The sequence below is a fragment of the Botrytis deweyae genome (genome assembly GCF_014898535.1).
Source record: "Botrytis deweyae strain B1 chromosome Unknown BDEW_002, whole genome shotgun sequence".
Taxonomy (NCBI): domain Eukaryota; kingdom Fungi; phylum Ascomycota; class Leotiomycetes; order Helotiales; family Sclerotiniaceae; genus Botrytis; species Botrytis deweyae.
Window position 1 is genome coordinate 217,317 of NW_024066209.1, and position 19,620 is coordinate 236,936.

At 43.5% G+C, this 19,620-nt stretch overlaps 6 protein-coding genes across 6 annotated transcripts; 3 read left to right on the forward strand and 3 right to left on the reverse strand.

Moving 5' to 3' along the window:
* The first annotated feature begins 32 nt into the window (after window positions 1–32).
* EAE98_000779 (uncharacterized protein) lies at window positions 33–1,909 on the forward strand. The gene is made up of 3 exons (XM_038948397.1): window positions 33–632; window positions 684–847; window positions 1,055–1,909. The coding sequence occupies exons 1-3, from the start codon at window positions 571–573 to the stop codon at window positions 1,267–1,269; spliced, it is 441 nt and encodes a 146-aa protein (XP_038814663.1). The 5' UTR covers window positions 33–570; the 3' UTR covers window positions 1,270–1,909.
* Window positions 1,910–3,902: 1,993 nt separating this feature from the next.
* EAE98_000780 (uncharacterized protein) lies at window positions 3,903–5,354 on the reverse strand (the record flags this gene model as incomplete). The annotated part of the gene is made up of 1 exon (XM_038948398.1): window positions 3,903–5,354. The coding sequence occupies one exon, from the start codon at window positions 5,352–5,354 to the stop codon at window positions 3,903–3,905; it is 1,452 nt and encodes a 483-aa protein (XP_038814664.1).
* A 2,938-nt stretch (window positions 5,355–8,292) lies between these two features.
* EAE98_000781 (uncharacterized protein) lies at window positions 8,293–9,450 on the forward strand (the record flags this gene model as incomplete). Its single annotated transcript, XM_038948399.1, has 2 exons — window positions 8,293–8,967; window positions 9,019–9,450. The coding sequence occupies 2 exons, from the start codon at window positions 8,293–8,295 to the stop codon at window positions 9,448–9,450; spliced, it is 1,107 nt and encodes a 368-aa protein (XP_038814665.1).
* A 1,246-nt stretch (window positions 9,451–10,696) lies between these two features.
* EAE98_000782 (uncharacterized protein) lies at window positions 10,697–15,556 on the forward strand (the record flags this gene model as incomplete). The annotated part of the gene is made up of 4 exons (XM_038948400.1): window positions 10,697–10,758; window positions 10,846–10,998; window positions 11,087–14,486; window positions 14,543–15,556. The coding sequence occupies 4 exons, from the start codon at window positions 10,697–10,699 to the stop codon at window positions 15,554–15,556; spliced, it is 4,629 nt and encodes a 1,542-aa protein (XP_038814666.1).
* Window positions 15,557–16,074: 518 nt separating this feature from the next.
* On the reverse strand, window positions 16,075–16,906 carry EAE98_000783 (uncharacterized protein; the record flags this gene model as incomplete). The annotated part of the gene is made up of 2 exons (XM_038948401.1): window positions 16,075–16,805; window positions 16,867–16,906. 2 exons carry the CDS (start codon window positions 16,904–16,906, stop codon window positions 16,075–16,077), a joined length of 771 nt encoding a protein of 256 aa, XP_038814667.1.
* A 780-nt stretch (window positions 16,907–17,686) lies between these two features.
* On the reverse strand, window positions 17,687–19,521 carry EAE98_000784 (uncharacterized protein; the record flags this gene model as incomplete). The annotated part of the gene is made up of 5 exons (XM_038948402.1): window positions 17,687–18,402; window positions 18,457–18,473; window positions 18,531–19,258; window positions 19,309–19,348; window positions 19,400–19,521. 5 exons carry the CDS (start codon window positions 19,519–19,521, stop codon window positions 17,687–17,689), a joined length of 1,623 nt encoding a protein of 540 aa, XP_038814668.1.
* Between the last annotated feature and the right edge of the window lie 99 nt (window positions 19,522–19,620).

The following is a 19,620-nucleotide window of genomic DNA, read 5'->3' on the forward strand; positions in this document are numbered from 1 at the left end:
CCTTGATTCAACCAAAATTGATCCAATCGTTCATTCATTCCAAACGTTTGATGGAATGTTATCGGTAACAAGTGTTTATATACCCAAACAAGTTTGGCGAAATATATCAACGGTTTTGAATACCGTATGATCACTGAGTCGTGCTACCACTCATTCATTAAACAATCATGGCTGTACAGAGAGTGAAATTCACGATGTGCAATATCATCCTCCAGCTGACCTCGATGCCAATGGATGGGGCTGGAGTACACCTACTGACCTAGGTAGATTGGCGGATGTTCACCCTGATATTTACATGCATATATGAGTTCTAAGTGTACGGATTTGATTCACTGATTGACACGTTCATGTCAATCCTTAACCTATAAGGTTTAGTGTCGATCTTTGCGTCTCTTTGGAAACATGCAAACATGCAAACATGAAAATATCCAAATATCCAAACACGGAAGTCAATCATATTACCTACTTCACAACCACAAATAGGGGGCTACATTCGTCATTCCAATGATACATTCTCTTCTCCCGATTGAAATCCCTTAAAATTTTAGCAAGAAACAGAGAAGGCCCATCATGGCGCCCGTCCCAGCTCAACTCCGAGATGATATCAAGACCCGTTTGGAGAAGGTCATAGAGTGAATCCATCCTTCCCGAACGTTCTTTTGCCAACGCTGACCCATGCATAGAGAATTAGAAGCACATCCCTCCTGGAGCTCGCACAAGCCAAGTCCAAGTCTCTTCTTTCTCTGGGATTTTGTAAAGCGTGGTCGCTACATGCTTCTCGAATACGATAACATTCTAAATGGACGTCCTCTCCAACATGTCGATCAATTCAGCACAGGATCACCAGGTATGTATATTTCCCCCCTGTTTGGCGCATTGTATAGGGGTTACAATAGTCCAGATCGTAGCCAGAAATTTGATGTTTCATATCTAGAGGCTTTCAATTTCTAAACCCCGTTGAGTGATTAGAATAATTGTTAAGCCTTGGATTGTTGGGATACTTTCGTGGCCAAATGTTCCTCGAGTGTTACCATTCCACTGACACTCACAATAGGCACAGGTGAAAATGCTGCATTGAAGGTATTTCAAGAAGTGTGTGCACGAACCTTGATGCTGAAGATGATTGTCACCGACACAACCGGTCGATTGAAAATGATGATGGGAAGCGCTGGCCCCTCAGTCGATTTTGGCGAAAATGTCAGGCAAGCAGTTAGAGAGTTAGAGGCTGTTATTCCAAAGGAACACATGGTGGCTGGTATGGACGACTGAGACTATGAGGATAATTTTGACAGAAGAGGGAGGAGCTCTATTGTTTCGGTGAAGTTCTCTATTTCAATTCAAACAGTCTATCGATACTCCACTCTGATTTGAATCTTCAAGAGAATGAGATTGCCACAAATTAAACGTCTGAGGCATCTGGAATTTCATCAGATTGAGGCCGGCCTGATCCCGACTTATTATCACCTCCCATGCAATGTAAAAGTCTTTCCGGTGTTGTAATGGTATCAACCTCGCCGTATGTCCCCTGATTTGTGTCATCAGCGGGGTTTTTTGTCAACACATTGAACATGGAAATCATTGCACTCTCTTTTACTTGCAATCATCCACACACAGTGTTGCAGAAAGCTCGTTTATTCCAAGTCTAGGTGTTCATGAAATCCAGCGCAACAACTTATCCGGATTTGTCTGTCGGCTTTATTGCTGTCAAATTATCCTTGAAATGCTGAATACATCAATGGTGAAAACAGTTCATTTTAGAGCTGCTTCACATCCCTGGGTAAAGTGTAGGCAGATTGTCTGCAAGCTGACAAAGGTATGTCTCGTCTGCAATCAAGCTCGCTATGTAGGTAGATTGTATGTGCATCATCATACAATTCCCCTTTTTTGTTAATCCAGCTTCTGGGGTTGCTAGTATTGGCAGGGTCTCGCACAGAGACTATATGTCAGTTCCGTTAATGAATAAATCGTAATCAGTCCATTTACCCTTGCCACGTCTCGAAATCCTTTCCAAATTCTCCTGTGAACAAGATAATACGTCCGATGTCTGACTTGACTTGTAATCTGAAGCTTGTGTCTATAAGCACAATTTCTGCCCACTACAAGGGTGTAACCAGTGTGAAGTTCAAGATCCCAAGCTATCTCAAGGGAAGGTCGTGCATCAGATTTGCTATCTAAGTTGAAAACTCCATTGTAGTTATCACTCATGTCGCGTTCGGAGTTCTTACGCGAAGTATCTGATGTTGTTTCGATACTTGTTGTCTAAAACGTATCACCTCGATTTACATTGTCAACTGTACTTGCTCTACTTCTTAGTATAGCAGAGATGGGTGATGAGAGCGAAGAAGCATGGCCAAATTTATATGGAAAGCCATATTCGAGTGTGTTTCTATAGAGTTCGTATGTTATCAAAGCCTAAGAAGTAATCGTCCGTTTCTCCTAATATTAAACACCATCTCCACGATGACAACATGGTTCTTGAATACATAAAGTCTTACAGTATAGCTATCATAACCCCAAGATCACAAGCTAAACTTGAATGTCCAATTTATATTTCAGGTCACAGCAGAGTCATTTATCTACTATTCAGAGACATGTGGAATACTCAACTCACGCGTCTAGCCTATGTCCACTCTCTTCCTCTAAAGAAGGAGAAGGATGTATTCAATTCTGAAACTCCGACAGTGTATTGAATAACAACTATAATCTGAGTATATTATCAATCCAAAAATATCACATTGCAGAAGGGGGGTAGGGTGCGATGAAAAGGGCCTCGAAATCGTTGCTATCACGCCAACAGGCCGTTGGGCTCACAAACATGATCTGATCCAGATCGATTCTACATGCCAGCTTTAGAGAACCAAGTTCAGCCCACCCATTGGACACTTGGCTATCCATTCAGCAGTCAAGACTGAATTCTGGATTTGTAAGAAGGGATTAAATTGGTTAATTTGAATATACAAAACCATACAGTTGCGATGCCATTACAAAGAAAGCTAGCAGGACTGGTTTACTTTGAAGGTTCAAATACTTCTACCCATGAACATACCCAGCCCATAAAAGTAACACTTTTGACCACTCACCAACAATCGTGTAGTTTTCTAGTGAAGATACCTTGAAATCACTCATTAAATTAACAAAAAGAACACTTCTCCATGACAGCTAGAAGATATATCATATCCTACAGTAACCCTTACAATATGATGAATCGCTAGCTAGCCAACACACAAACACTCGAGGTGTTGAACAGTCATGAAACATAGTATTTGAAAACTCATGATGGCAAAACTTTTTCAATCAATACAGATCCGCAAAGTATTTATACTGCTCTGCGAAGAAAAGACAAGAAAAGTATGAGTGTTCCTTACGTGTATACCTGCCAGTCAAAATATCATGAATATCAATGCGAAGAATCTAGATCAAAACATGTTGATTAGATCAAGACAAACTTTCGAAACTGATACACTATGAAAATTACCTAGGTAGATCCGGGACAATACCGAGTAGATGTGCAGGATGAACGGAGTAGTCTGATAGCCGAGCGAGTGTGAATGACAAGAATCGAATACCTACTGGGGTGATATCTGGCGGCATGAGATTTCAGAAACTATTCTCCTATTGAAATGCCAGGAGACGTGTATGATCTTATCAAAGAAGTGATTCTTCCTTCAACATTATGATGATTAAGAATAGCAATGTATGATTAATCTGACCAGGTTTCATCTCAGATATTGGCGGGCGTGTTCTACTTGACATGCAACTCATCCCAGACCAGAGGTTCAAATGACAAAGTTGCTTGCCTTCTTTCACACTTGTAAGAACTATCACATTACTCAACCACAAACAAGACTCAGTATCATGCAACAAAACTCAAAATCGATGGAAATCCTTCATCAGAGGGTATCTTATTCGCTATCATCACTACTACTATCCCCACTCTCCTCGTCGTCCTCCTCATTTATCTCAATTTCTTCATCTTCTGCCCCTTCAGGGGTTGGTAACATAACAAACGCTTTCAAACATGTAACGCGATTTCCGGTCTCGTATGTACCAATCAGTTTTCCGACTTGGTTTACTTTCTCTCCAACTTGCGCCAAATCCTTGGCTGCAGATAATTTGTATAGTCTGACAGCGCCATCACTGCTTGCTGCCACAATCAGAATGTCTCTGGAAGAACCTTCTCCGACGTTCAAGACGGCGAAATCCTTGATACGTCCAGTTACTCCGCTATCTTTACCACCAAGTTGTGCGAATAACTTAGCGGCGGGTATTGGCTGTGTTTTTCTTTCGGCAGCTTTTGCACTTTCTAAGTCTCCAGTGTTTGTGGAATAGAACAAGATTCTTCCATCTTCCGTGGAGACAGCCAAGACTTGAGAATCTTCGTCATCTCCCACTTGCACGTAAGACAGTTGATGAATTTTGGACCTTGGTGTTGGTACGATCTTGCACCTAACCTTACAGTCCATTCCGAAAACCAAGATTCCTTTCTCGAATCCTACGCAGAACTCCTCTCCGCCCTCTTTTGTATTACCCCATGCGACTCTCCTTCCCTCTCCACTACTAAATCTCCCTTCCCCGACCTCGACTAACATATCTCTCTCGAAATTCAACACACCCGCCTTCTTTCCTGTGACCAAATTCCATAACCTCATAGACTTTTCTCCCTTTCCAACACTGAGCATGAGTTTCATACTTGGATGCACGGCGAAATCGTTAACTCCACTTGGTTGTCCGCCGAGAGGAGCCGTATCACCACTGGGTCTACCCACGGCTTTAGGTATCGGCGCCTTAATAGTACTCAATAGACTCCAATCTCTTGTCCTCGTAACGGCAATTGTCGAATCCTCCGCAGAGCTCATCAGCTTACTTCGGGTGGGAAAATAAAGGGCAGTGATTGAGGAAGCATGATGAAGTAGTGAGCCAAGTTCGCGATTTTGTGGATTTTCCACAACGGCCTTGGCTGTAAGGGAGGGAATTACGGGAACTGATATCTTGGATGGAGGGTGTGCGGAGATGTGGTAAAGATTTATGCGCTCGTCAGTACTGCCGGTTGCGAGAATGATCTTTTGTGATTGTTTGGGGACTGGAGCAGAGGGAGGAGAGAGTGCTAAAGTTCGGATAGCAGAGGTATGCGCATTAAAGAGAAAGGTATCTGCGAATTGGACGTCATCGTCAGAGCGAATTGTTGTGGTGATACCATGAAGGACTCGGTCGTAAGATCCAGTAATGATTTGAATAGTAGTAGGCTTGGAGGAATTGGCCTTTGGTGTTGCAGTTTGCTTCAATTTCTTCGTTGGTATTGATGGTGCTGCGACAGCAGGCGCCGAATCAGTAGCATTTCTCTTTCTTTTTGCCATTTTGTGATTTGAGTTGATTTTTTGTTAGGTTGATGAGAAGTCAGCTTTCGAGAAAAAAGCTCTTGGGAACTTTTGAGAGTTAAAATTATTGCAGGGATTTACCACATGGGAATTACATCTTGCAAGCCGCTTTTAGAAGAGAGCAAGCCGCTTTAAAACAGCCATAGTCACCTGACAATGAATCCTCATGGTACCTAGTGCTTTTATCATCCAAACTCCTCGATATTTTCAAAGGAACGAAAAAACACATGCGTCCCAAGGGTTCGACGTTACTTCGAACTCTCGGTGCTGCTCATGTGTTCTTAGCCTGTTGAGCTCCAATGCATACACTTGAAGTTGCAACCGATGCAAATCATGATCAAACAACAAGCAAAGTCTCTCCAATTCGATCGTGTGAAAGTTCACTCTATCGAATGATGATCAAGGAGTGAAAGGGCAACATGAAATTGTATCAAGCATGGGCAAATCACTTTCTCACTTTTTCTAGTTTTGACAGCTAATAAGTGTTCGGTAACTAAAGGTGTTTTGCTTACAGATTGCCATCTGCAATTGACAATTGGTCTTCATTGGCTTTGCACCTTTACATGCTGGGCAAAGAACAACGATCCAGGTACACAAGCTTTCATGTTCAGTTGATTTTACATATATGGCCACATATATCTTGAAGCATCGCAAAAACTGGCCATGTCTTCTCACATTCAAATAAAGCATCTTACGTTCCATGTTTAACGGTACTCATATCTTACCTTGATCATAGGAACCTGCAGGCAATGGCTGTCAACTTCTCAGATCCGAGCATGTAGTCCTGTTCCGCACGATGGAATGACCAATCAAGATCTTATAGAAAGAAGTATACTCAACCTATGATGGCTGACCATAACTCTCATATACTGGTAGGCCGACCAACCATTTCACCGTAATTCTCATGTGCTACGCCGCTCGTTTTACTAGAAATCTACAACAAGTTTCTGAATGTTCTCTGTAACTGCTCTTCGAAATACCTCACTAATACCACTACCCTTCTTGCCTCCCTCATATACCCGCAGAGGCATTACATGTTTCAGATATCGGCAAAGGTCTTTTCAATATGCCAGGCGAATGCTCAAATGTGCCTAATTCATAATAAAATTCAAACTCTATAATCGCATCTTCTTTCAGCCCCAACAGGTTTCACTGCACTGCGTATCCAAAACCTACAATATACAACAATTTACCGAGAGCTTTAGATGGAGGACTGCGAATTTCTTGTACCAAGTCTATTCTTGAGCTTCTTGCTGACTTTATTCTCGACAGAGATATTGTATACTGTATGCCAATAATAGTTATTTTATTCACCGGTTCCGTGCAACAGATTCTCAACAGCATTTGCGCTATGACTAAGTTTCTTGCTAGCCAGCCTCCACAGAGAGATATAAAATCGTGTATTGAATCACCCACATAAAACATACATTGAAACCATTCTGATTCTGAACAATAATATCAATATACATCTTAATCTTTAGAAATTCGGAGATCAATGACAAGTCTAAGGCTTTTGAATACATCCATTTGATAGTAAAATTCAAATTAAAATAATAACTTATAATCATATGATTTGGTATCAAACACTGAAAAGAGACGAGAGTTTATTTGCTTAAATTTGTTGTTCTGTTCTTTCCGTCCTGTCCTGTCAGAGCCACAAAAATTTATGGCGTACTGGGTATCTAGCCATCAAACCCATTTTTGATGCCGATCGATCCAGCCCAGTGTTGAATGTGTATCCACGTGCACACAAAAGATTTTGGTTCAAGACGTAAGTTTGTGAAAGCTATAGAAGAGGGTTTTATATCAAAAACAATCTCGAAAGTGCATCTCTCAGCTCACTTACTGCGAACACTGGCAATGTAGCAAGTCAAAAACAATCTCAGTGTTCTGGAGGGACCTGATCAAAGAGGCGACAGAGCGTCAAGTTCCTGCCGTCTCACTTGAAACCATCTGCACGTTGAAGAGGAGAAGAAGAAGAAAAAAAGAGGCTTCCAATCGCTATCAGTGACATCATCATCACCACCTCATTTTCCTCTCTCGGCATTATTATAGGTTGCAAGCAGATATTCAAATTCCACACCTTGTCATTCTTCCAATCAAAAATGTGCCATTAGGTGGTGGTGATGAATGAATGAATGTGAGCGACCCATTCCAATGAGGGGAAACTTCGTTGTACGACAATGGGCAACCACTCATCATGACACTTGAGCCTACTGGGTAAGAGTCTTACAATAATTGCATGAATTATTAAAACAAATCGAATCACTTGTGTGCTGTCATGTTCTGAGGGGAAAAAGAGTTTGCAAGGAATTTACCCCAGATAAAGTTTAGTCCAGTAGATCATCCTAGAATTAAGTCCCGTGCCTCCTCCAGCCCGACCTCCGACCTGTTTCTTGGCAAATATTTCATCGTACCCCGTACTCCGTAGACATGTGAAATATTAATGAATGAGTGAGCGAAATGAATCTCTACCTATGACTTTGCTACATAACCCTCGTAACTTCTTCATCACAAAACATACATATCTTCTCTATTCCCCCCTAGTCCTTCCAAAGCACCTTTCACTTATCTCATTCATCTGTATCTCCCCTTTGTCAATTGTTGACCCTGAGAAGCTTAATTGGTGTATACCAAGCAAGTAATGCACATTTGAGGTTCTCGTAACACATCGACAGGTAATTCTCCCAAACCTGGCAATTGTCCTTCGCATCTTCAGAGACATGCCCATCAGACTTCAGTCAATGTTGCACACGAAGATAGATATTAGGCCAGCGATTAATATGTATATATTACATCTTGTTAACTGAAAGCAGCTCCTACACATAAGCTGCTACTCATCACACCTGATAGATCTTGGGAAGATTGTATTTTCGACTGCTGCCCGCCTCAGTATTATTACGAAAACAAAATCCCAATGGCGGCCCCGCATATCTATCGCCCCAAGCCGCGTCGGCCTTTCGAGACACATTCTCTTACCCTCCAAACTCCAAGTCCTTCTCTTGCCCCTTTCTCCGATTTCATTGAAGCACCAAGCCGCACTGATTCCGTCCTCGATTTGACATCCTCTACTCTGGGAGGAATATATGAGGCGACTGGTGATGGTGACTTTGAACCCGAGACGCCGTCTACACCTTGGGGAATAGGCGCTGAAAGTCCTCAACGAGCACGCAGCCCTCCAGTCTATCGAATACAATCTTTTGCCGACGCTTCTACCTCAGAGTCGGCTACTATATATTCCCGGGTTTTCCGGTCTGTGCTATTGTTTGGTTTAGGACTATTGTACGGTTTACTTGTCAGACATCTACATGATGACCGACATCTTGCACCACTTCAAGTCGAGACAATTATAAAACCCAGCCACGATTGGAAATATCTTGTATTTTGGGGCATAGCTGGGGTAGGATTAGGAAGTTTATTACCACTGTTCGACAAATTCTGGGAGGAAACGGTGCAATTACCCTTTGAAACCTCTGCTGGCAATTCTTCGGAAGAAGCAATCGATGCCAGCAATTCGCAGGGTATCCTTGGAGGAGACTGGATATTAGCAGTCAGAAGCGTGGGCGCTTTTATGGGAATTGCTTTTGCTATTGTACGTCCTGTTTTCAGTTTTTGTGCTCAATTCCACTAACCATTTTCCAAGCGCAAACTACCTTGGGCATCCGATATGCAAGCTTCCTTAACACTTGCCCTTGTGAACCCAGTCTTGTGGTATCTTATTGATCGCTCCAAACCTGGACTCGCATTTTCAGCCGCCGTCGGGGCTACCGGAAGTGTACTTCTCCTAGCCTCGAACTCAGACTTGATGCCCAGTCCGGCCGCTTCCATGAAGAACAATACTGCATCTCATCAACCAGTTGATTACTCAGAGGCCGAATCCGAGATACTAGTTACAAGGGGCAACCTCGAGGCTGGAATATGGATTGCTAGTGTTCTCTTTTGTAGCTGTGTTTGTTTTGGAAATATTGGACGAAGGCTAGCGCTCAACAGCAACAGAAGAAAAACCTCGTTCTTGAGCGAACAACCGAGAAGGACGTCAATGGGACATATGCAAGCTGCAAGACAATTGCGATAATACAAAAAACCAACATTTTCTTTGGTCAATACCTGGATATGTAAAGATTGGAAAACAATTGGCAAGCATTTTGAAATGAACTTTCGGAACTTTCCTTCTTTTCACAGTGTCTTCATTCGAGAAGAGAACATTCTTTTATGTGCTCAAGGAATACTGAGCAATGTTTGTTATTTGGCAATATCAAGGAGCATTGGAACAATGATCTAATTTAACTCGACTTGCAGCACAAGGCTGTAGACTGATCTCGATCAAGCTGCCGCCAAAATTGCAGTGATGAGGAAAGAGCCACAATCTCGAATAAGATCCAGAATTTGAGTTTCGAAATAGAAGGAAAAAAATCCAGCATTTTGTTTCTTGAAACAGAATGCCAACATCATTACTTGATGAGGAAAGAACCATGGCCTTTAGCTTGATTCAGTGTTTAGTTTTCGAAGAAGGAAAGATATACAGTACCTGACAGGTAACACTCAGCGATGGTTTTTGGCATGATAAGTTTTGGGATAGCAGGCGTTAAGGAGGAGTGGAAAAGACGATATCCGGAAAATCACGCATGTAAGGAAGAAGGAAATTCCAAATACTTATTTATTAGTAATACCAAATTATTCTTGTTCCAATGATAGTTGTTCTTGACTATCTAGGTAGGTGTTGACTTCAATCCCTCCTATTCACTCATGTCGATTGGTTACTAAATCAAATTGAGAATTTAGCTACCTCCAGCTACATATGTATTCATATTGTTGTTGCATTCATCAACTGACTGCTCATTGTAGCCTACAATCCAAATTCATTTGACATGGCTGACTTCACATTCTCAAGACCCTCACCTCACCTCGGTTACGATGCAACACAAAGATATCCACGAAACATTTTGTTAACACCTGAACATATAACTTTAAAAGATCTAACAGCTTCCCCCAATAATACCAGAACGAAAGACTTGATCATAACTCGAAACTCAATAGGAAAACTTGTAAACTTAATGGAGAAAGAAAATATGCTTTAAAGGCTATGACGCTTCTTTTGGGGAATCGCTTAAAATGCCCAAAATCGCGGATTGCCTAATGTTTGATTGTCCTTCCCATGCAATTTTTGAACACAGTGATATAGCAATTTTGAACACCCATCTACTATCAATTCACAACCACCAGTTTTCATTTAATTAATTATTTGAAGCATCTCAGAATCTTCCATTAAGATCGGGACTATATCCGTTTTTTTAAAAAACGGATGTCGCGGTCGCGATATTATGAGCGAGGTTGGAGCGCCCATTCGCAATCGCCTTTTACGATCAAAGCAAGATGAAGCCAGGTAATTTAATTATTTGAATATTGTCAATTGATGTCGCATCATTTTCTGCATCGTTTGATATCAATTTTACGATACTGACCGTGGCAGTCGAATTAATTCGTCGAGAAAGAGGAAGCTTCGCGAGTTGTTCGCAGTTTGCGACAATGAGGGCCCTATACCTGTAATCCTTGGGATAGACTCCAATGCTCCACCAACCAATTCCGCAGAGGCACAATTTCTCGAGGCTTGTGATATCTTACAGTATGTACTATAATTCTATCATGCCCAAGTATTAAACTTATTGAAACCACTCTACAATTTCTGTAGATTTTACTGACATCATTTATAGAGATCGACCCTTCAATGAATCAAATCTACCTACCCGACGACAACTTCGATCCGATTCCTTGAAACAAAAATCAGCAACTCGCCAAGCGGGCAAGGAGCTTTCGACAAAAGATGCATCTCATAAAATAGAACATTATTTCAAAAGCGATGGTGCGATATTACGAAAGAGCCGTGGGACTACTCCAATTGAAAATAGTAACGAAGGACGAAATATCGAGAGAAATGGGGATGACGTTAGGGCAACACCAGGAGCGACTGGGGTTTCTATACGCAGATCTCCCTCGAGAAGCTTGCAGACAGATTCACCGACCGAGTCTTCTGCAGCCATTATTTCATCGGTGAAGGAGGTACCTGAAATAGCCAGTCACCCTGCGACTGCGGCGCAAAAGCAAGATCAAGATCAAGAGCATGATCTATCCAGTAGAAACTTCGAAGTCGAACGTATTAAGAGCGTAGTGGAAAGCCCTCCTGGAAGCCCTGGAGTGGATCCAAGGAAAGCAGTGCCTCCATCTGCTGAAGACGTTGCGAACCTGCAAGAGCCAGTTATCTTCGGCGCGAATGATGAGAATCATCATGCTGCAACTGCTCATTTACCACCAAAAGAAGTTCAGGAAGCTCGAATAGAGGAGATTGAGAAGGCACGCGAGCACACAGGGGATAGAGGCAGACATTCAATCACAAATTCACTTAGGATTGCGGTGGATTTACCTTCCTCTCCAAGTTCGACAATAGATGCACATTCAACCACAACTCCTGCCCGGCACGATGTTTCTGCAGACACAAGTCCCGAGAATGATAATTCTCGGTACGAAGAGGCTGAGAACCCAGATAATGAGATCGATCTCAAAACTTCAACAGAGACAAAGTCCAATCGCGAGGACATTGCTCAGGAGTATGAACACAACAGCAGGCACAAGACTGAAAATGAACTCTCCAGTACTGAGGCTCTGGGTAGTAATTCAATGTCAGCTGATGCTCAACTTCGTATGGAGGACCAAGCCGCTGCCGGGTCAAAAATTGCTGCGGTTGCTGAGATAGCAGATTCTGAAGCTTCGAGTTCGCAGGGCGTCGAAGATTCTAAACCACTGGCACAGGAAGACAAAGGTGTAGAAAAGAAACTTGCCGTGGAAAGAACCGGCGACGACGCAAACGTTTCGCTGCCAGATGAAACAGTGCGAAGCGAAAAGGTTCGTTCGACCCCCAAAGCAAACGAAGTACCGGATTCTGAGGGCGAAGGACAAACTCCAGTCGACGCTATGGATTTGGATGTGGCTACTGTCAAGGATTCATTTGGAAGTCAAACTACGCTAGATAGTGGTCCTGCCACGAATGCAAAAGAACCAACTTCTATCGAAGAGACCCCAATGCAGCTGCCCTCTGATGCTAAGACGCCACCATCTGCAACATCTACTCCTACAACACGCAAAACACCGTCGTCAACACCCGCTCCCGTTCAAGCGCCAATTGAGCGTATGACGACAAGAGTCGCTTCAGGGGCAATCAGACATAAGTCTGTATCTGAGATTCTAGGCGAAACTCCAGCGCCGAGCACCTCTCCCACTTCGGCAAGAAGTCCTACTAGCAAGCCAGATACCGGATCAGCCGTGAACTCTCCTTCGAGAGGAAGTACGCCGGGGTCCACTCGCAGCCTGCTCCAGAAATCAAAAGAGAAGAACCAAAGTAGACTTTCAACGGTCGTGTTTGCTAAAAAGCCTACTCCTGGTCCCCGAGTCAACGATACTGCTTTGATGCCCAAGGGCGCCAATCCACATGCAGCACATGCAGCATCTCCTTATGACGATTATTTTGCGTGTTTGTATCTCAATAGTCACAACACACAAAAAACAGGCTATCCACCGTTGGATGGACTACTACAAACCGCTCATAAAACTATCACGACGTCGAATGCTTTTGTGCCCATAACTGAGAATCAAACTACAAGGATTCTGAAGCGCATATATGGGCTTCAGAACACTTCTAAATGGTCTCTGCGTCAACCTAAGCGATCCGAAGAACCCATTCGGCCAACCACACATTGGGACGTCCTACTCCAAGAAGCGAAATGGATGCGAACAGATTTCCGTGAAGAACGAAAGTGGAAAATGGCAGTGGCTAAGAACTTAGCATATGCTTGTGCCGAGTGGTTTGAAGCTAGCATTGAGGAACGAAAAATCCTACAAGTAAATGCTACTCGCCCAGCATTAGTCCTGGCTGATGCCTCGAAAGATATCGAAATGGATGATGAGACTAGTAAATATCTTTCGCACTCTACTCCCGAACTGATCGCCTCTGCAGAATTTGATTCTCCAATGGAAGATGTTGATGATGAACTTCGCCTCAGTCTTATAGATACTGTCAGCCCCACTGCGATCTTTGGTCTTCAGGATGAAGATGTTGTCTTTGGATTGAGTAGATCACCTGCCACTGATAAACTATTAGAGGAATTGCCCTTATATGGTGCGCCATTGAGTGTTCCTTGCAATGACTTGCCTACCTCTGAAGTTGATCCCGATCGCTTCTGGAGACGACCTGCGGTCGGTATCAGTAAGTACGTAGAGGGAAGAATGGAATTGAAGTTTCAAGGCCCCTCGCGGAAGCGGAGCCGATTTGAGTATGAAGAAGACAGTGAGGATGAAGACGCCGAAATGGGCGAATCTAGGCGTGAGAAGTCTCTTTTACCACCCGAACAAACCAATATTGGTTTATTTGACCCCGCCAACAAGCATATCCGCGACCGCATTCATGCTGGACACCAATTCCGGCCACCCTCAGAATTTCCCATGCCAGTACAAAGTTTCTTCGAGAATCGCTCATGCTCACAGTGGACTTGTGCCGAGGACGACGAGTTGAAGAGGCATGTACGAGAGTATGCTTACAACTGGTCGTTTATTTCCAATATGTTATCAAGCCGATCGCTATTTTCATCAGGTGCTGAGAGACGTACGCCTTGGGAATGTTTTGAACGATGGATAGCTTTAGAAGGGCTGCCCGCAGAAATGCAAAAGACCGCATACTTTAAGGCCTATAACAATAGAATGGAGGCAGCCCAGCGAAATCTACAGGTTATGGCTGCTGAAGCTGCCCGGCAACCCATCGTGAATGGTCAACCAGTCCCACCTCGAAAGCGAACTACCACCACCCAACGTGTTGAGAAACGGAGAAACCAGAAACATTTAAGCTTAATCGATGCAATGAGAAGATTGGCGAAGAAACGCGAGAACTCCGCCCAAAAGCAGCAATTGACTGCCGCACAGGCCGCGGCAAGGAAGCCAGCTGAACAACCTCAAACATGGACACCTATCAAGACCCCTCAAGAATTTAGTCGTTTGAAACATGACCGAGAGGAGCAATACAAGAAAAGCATGGCTGCCTTCCAGCTACGACAGGAACAGGTTAGAAGAGTAAGTAGTCACAAGATTTTATCCAAGATTATGTAAATATACTGACATCGCAACAGGAAGCACAAGCTCGTCAAAGAAATGCACTTCAGCAGCAGCAGGCTCACCCCAATGGCTTGCCCCAACAACGTGGTCCAGCTCTTCCGAACGGTCTCGTTCCTCCGATTGGACCACCCAATGGAAACGGTCATCTCGCTGTTCCTGGACAGAATAGACCTCGTCCTTTGCCCCCTCATATGGCTGGAGTTGGACCGATGCCCAACAATCTTCGGATTCCACAAGCAATGTCTAATGGTGTTCCGCAAGCTCAAATGCAGGGAGGCCTGCCATTGAATCCTGCCCTAACACCTGAGCTTGCAGATGGCGCTCGTCGTGCTGCTTTGCAACAAAGGCAACAACAACACATGCAGAGCATGGCGCAGCAGCAGAATAGCCCGCATCCAGGACAGGCGCAGAATTCCCCTCCGCGAATGAATGGAATGCCTACGCAGCCTGGATTTATGCCCAATAATATGAACTCCTACAATAACAACCATATCAATGGTATGGCTGGTTCTCCTGGTATATCAGCGCCTTCTCCAGCTCAAGCAGGCTCCCCTCGGCTAGACCTGCCACCTTCTGGACTTCCTAATGGTGGTCTGCCTCCAAATGTCCCGTTCAGTGAAATAGCACAAAACGTCAAAAAAGCTAATCCCAATGCGTCTCCAAACGAAATCCACAAATTGGTGGGTGAAAATATAGCTGCATATGCTAACAACAGGCATTTGCAGCAGCGAGGCTTGGTCCAACCTCCAAGCGGCATAGCAACCAGCGCTATGAACGCAGCAGCCGGTAACAACAGCATCGGAATGAATGGTCAAGGAGGACAGCGACCACCGCCAATCGGCATCGAGAATGCTAGTCCGCAGATGTATGCTCAAATGTTGAGTAATCATCATCAGCAGAGACTAATTACTCAGCAGGCACAACAACAGGCAGCACAACAGCAGCAGCAGCAGCACTCGCAAGCCATCGTGAATCAAAATCGAGGGCAAGGGAATGGTAACGGGGCGCAACAAAATGGGGTAAAATAAAGCATTGATTAATCCGTCGTGACGAAGCAAACGTTGTATGGATTTGGTTTGCCTTGTTAGGTGCCTTTGAAGAGATGATGATTGTAGAAGTATAAATAGATCTTGCTTAGCTCTTGCAATAGTTTAAGAGCTTGCACTCAGCTTTGCTAGCTTTGCTAGCGAATGACATATCGAATTAAGAAGTATTAATGAATACATGTACAATAATTGCACCTTGTACATTCCGCAAACCCAGCATGATTAACCTTCTTGTTCTCTACTTTCCTGTCTTTAACCATTCCCTGAAGTTACTCATTTGTGAAAGGCATCTACAATCTAATTTTTACTCAATGTTATAGTTTCTAAAGTATTCTTATTAGTTTTTGAGTATTTTGAGTAATCAAAGGTTGATGAACAACGATCCCTAACAACTTTAAATTGATCCCATTGCTGATATTATCTAGGTAGTCTTCCTACTCCACTAGGAAGTAAAAATGTCTTGAATACATCCGCTTTCCCAGCCGAAATTTCATTCCTCGTCATTGGAGGGTAACACATTGTACAAAAAGCAGCCGCACTGGTGTGGTAATCGCATCATACTCAATCAAATCAGTATTCCCAATCAACCCCACACAATGATCCGTGTGCCCTAGATTCACAGCTTCATTGCTTACCGGATCACTGTTCAATGCCGCCACATGAACCATCTTTAATAGATACAAACAATGCATAATGTGGTACCCTTGAGTTGTCCAGACTGATTGTGCGAAAGGAATCTCATCCAAACTCAACGGCTGCGTCAGGGTTCCATTGACAGGTTGTTCCTTTTCATCTACTGCCTGTCCATCATCAACGTACCAGTCGAATGGTCCGTACTTTGCCGCCCAACGATCAGATTCTTCCTTGTCGAAACAAAGAGGGTGGATCCAGCCGAATGACATGATGTCCCACAGGCAGCCGCGTTCCATAGCTTCTTGGGCTGAGATACCGCAGTGGGCGACTACTTGGGAGCCGCCTTGAGAAGGCGGCGAGGGAGTATTTGGTACAACTCCACTGTGGCTATCTACGAGAAGAGTAGTGAGAGTCACGGCTCCTAGCACGACTATGGCGAGGATGCTGGAGATGAAAAAGATTCTATGATGAGTTTGCTGTCTTGTCTCTTTTTCAGTTGAAGAGGAATCCTCTTCATCTATTGATGCCACAGATGATGAGGTGGTGCTAGCGAGAAGTTTTTCATCGCTTCCATTATTCTCTTCGGAAAGGAATGCCCCTATTACATGACAAGTCAGATTTACATCCTATAAGTTTGTGCGGAAGTAGACTTTTCATACATCTTCTGAGTTTCAACACTACATCTTCGAAACGAGCCATACTTTGAAGTGACGAGCAGCTTTGTCTGTCGTACACCAGGAATTCTTAAAAAACGTTTTACGATATCTCAGGAAGTTGTAAGAAAACGGCGATAGTGGTACTCCGAATCGATTGAGCACAACGATTACAGATAAGAGGAATGCATGGAAATGTAGGATTCAACACAGAGAGTAGAACAGGACCCTGCAGTCATACAGAGAGTAGAAAAATGAAAGTTCGCATTGCTATACAAGTTGCATAGCCGTAGAAATGTTTGGAAAAACGGGTCCAGTAAAGTCCGTACAAAATCGGACATTCAGAATCGGGACGTGTGGAACGTGAATCTACCCTCTAATTTAGCATGATGACTTGCTTCAGCAATACGTCTGCTAGTTGTCAAGGAGACGTTTAATCATTTTTTTTACTGTGTGGAGAATACTATGGATGGTATTCATACGCTTAATGCTCATGTAATTTCTAATTTTTGTTCAAGACTTTATGAGGCTTATTTATACGGGTAATTTCTATCCATCGGATTACATCTCATTTTACACCTTTGGGTTTTATTTTTAGATAAGTTATGAAAGAAGTTGGTTTGAAAATTTATACAGTCCAGTTGTTTTCTGTATATCCAAAGCATGCAAGCAAGCAATATCCAGGTCGGAATTGAAATTTCACAAGTCTGTAGAGTGGTGGTGGATTGGATGTTTTTACAAAGACTACTTTCGTATAAGCTAGGCAACCAGAGAATGGCTTGAAAATTCCTAGAATCATCAAGGTCAAGCTCAAAAGCAAGCTCGATCATAATTTCCTTGCACACCAAGCAGCACATATACCAGCCACAATTCCCGTTCTCAACACCCATCTCATGGCATCAGTTTCCCCAGTATGTGATTGTCTACATACCCAATAGATTAAAGCTCCCACTATAGCTGACAGCATCTGTGGTGTCGCGATGGCAATGTTGTGTATAGCCATCGTTATTCCAGCCCTCGGTCTCAGGTCGGCTACACTCTCCAGACTAGCGGATTGATCCTCTGTGTCTGTTTCCAGGCTTCTTAAGTCTGGTATAGAAGAAGAAGCTATCTCGGCGGCAATCATGGCAAAAGGGGCCCATTGGGTAAGTGTCCAAGAAAAGCCCAATAGTGAGACGAATAACACACTTGTCATGAAACCGTCTCCTCCAAAAGTTATCCCAAACAGCGCAAAAGCCATGATAATATGTGATATCATCCACACTCGGGGAAGTGTTAGGCGATTCACAAGTCTTTTCCGCAATAGCACAAAGATGCCAGGTTTTGCACTTGTGAGTCGCTCTTCCTTTTGCCACTCTAGTTCTGAGTTAGATGAAGAATCCGCATCGATGATGAGATAAGGCAGGCAAAGGTTGGTGACAAGTGCCACCATTGAGAAGACTAGCATTGCCAGGGTAGCATGTCGAATTGACTGCTGTCGAAGGCCGTTATAAAATTTGGTCGAGGGTGGACCCATTTTTTCAGAAAGAGTTTGAACTTCATCTACATTGAGGTGGTCAGTAATGAAAAATAACATGAGGAGTGTGTGTAGCTTACAAAGCCTACTGAGAAATCTTCATGTGACCAGCGAGTTAGCTATGCGATTTTATCAAATATGGCGCTGAACTTACAATACAATATTGAAAAGGAATGGAAACCAAGCCAGCCAAGCGCAAAATTGGACTTCCATAATCATTTTGATCGTGGGGGGTAGTGTTCTAATCGCCCCATATATCTCTATCCATATTTTTCGGAGCCCTGATTTTTCGGATCCATCATTGTCAATATTGACCGCCTTCTCCTCAATCATTACAGATGTGATAGTGACAGTGACACCAAGCGAAATAGAGGCAATGAAGCAGAGACCCTTGAACTGAGGATTGGTCAACCAAGCAGGTCCTTTGGGTATTTCAATAAAAGCACAACCATATCCGATTGCACTTCCAATAATGACCGCAATGCTTGCAAAAGAATTTGCTTTAGCTGCTTGAGAACCTGGACACGCATCCACAATCAACGCCCTGATACTCGCCTGAACAGGTTGAATGGCAACATTCAGTAGCCATACCCCCGTGACGGCGAATACCTGAATGACGAATTTTGCACCAAAACTATGGTCTGACACTCCTAAGAGATTGCATATTAATCGGACGGCCTCGCTCGTCCAGGAAAGCGCGTTGATACAAGCTATTGTAGCGATTGTACCGTATATCATGAAGGGTCTTCTTCGCCCCCATTTGTGTGTACAATAGTCACTTTCGTATGCTATGTATGGTTGGAGCAGAGTACCACAGATTGGCCCTGCTAGCCAGACCAGAGATACTACGGAGGGTTGTAAGTCAAGGGAAATGAGATAACTCTGGTGAGGTTAGTATTTGACACTGTTTAACCAAATTTAAGGAACCATACAGATCCTTGGGCCATTACTGTTGCCCAAACAACCTGGAGCCTATAGAAAATTAGTTGACGGCATATAAAGTGTTCAGTAATAGATACTGACCCTCCTAGACATATTGTAAGGCAGAGCAAAAATAGCTTGCCACGACTTGGAACTTCCTCATCTTCTCGCCATCTTCGAACCGCTGTAGTTGATGATCTAACTTGTTGGTAATGATGAGGCATTCTCTTGATATTATTGGGGAGTAGTGTTTAGTGAGGGAGATTTTCAACGAGCAAATGTCGAAAAATCAAGCATGTCACAGGAAACGTACAGAACACCCG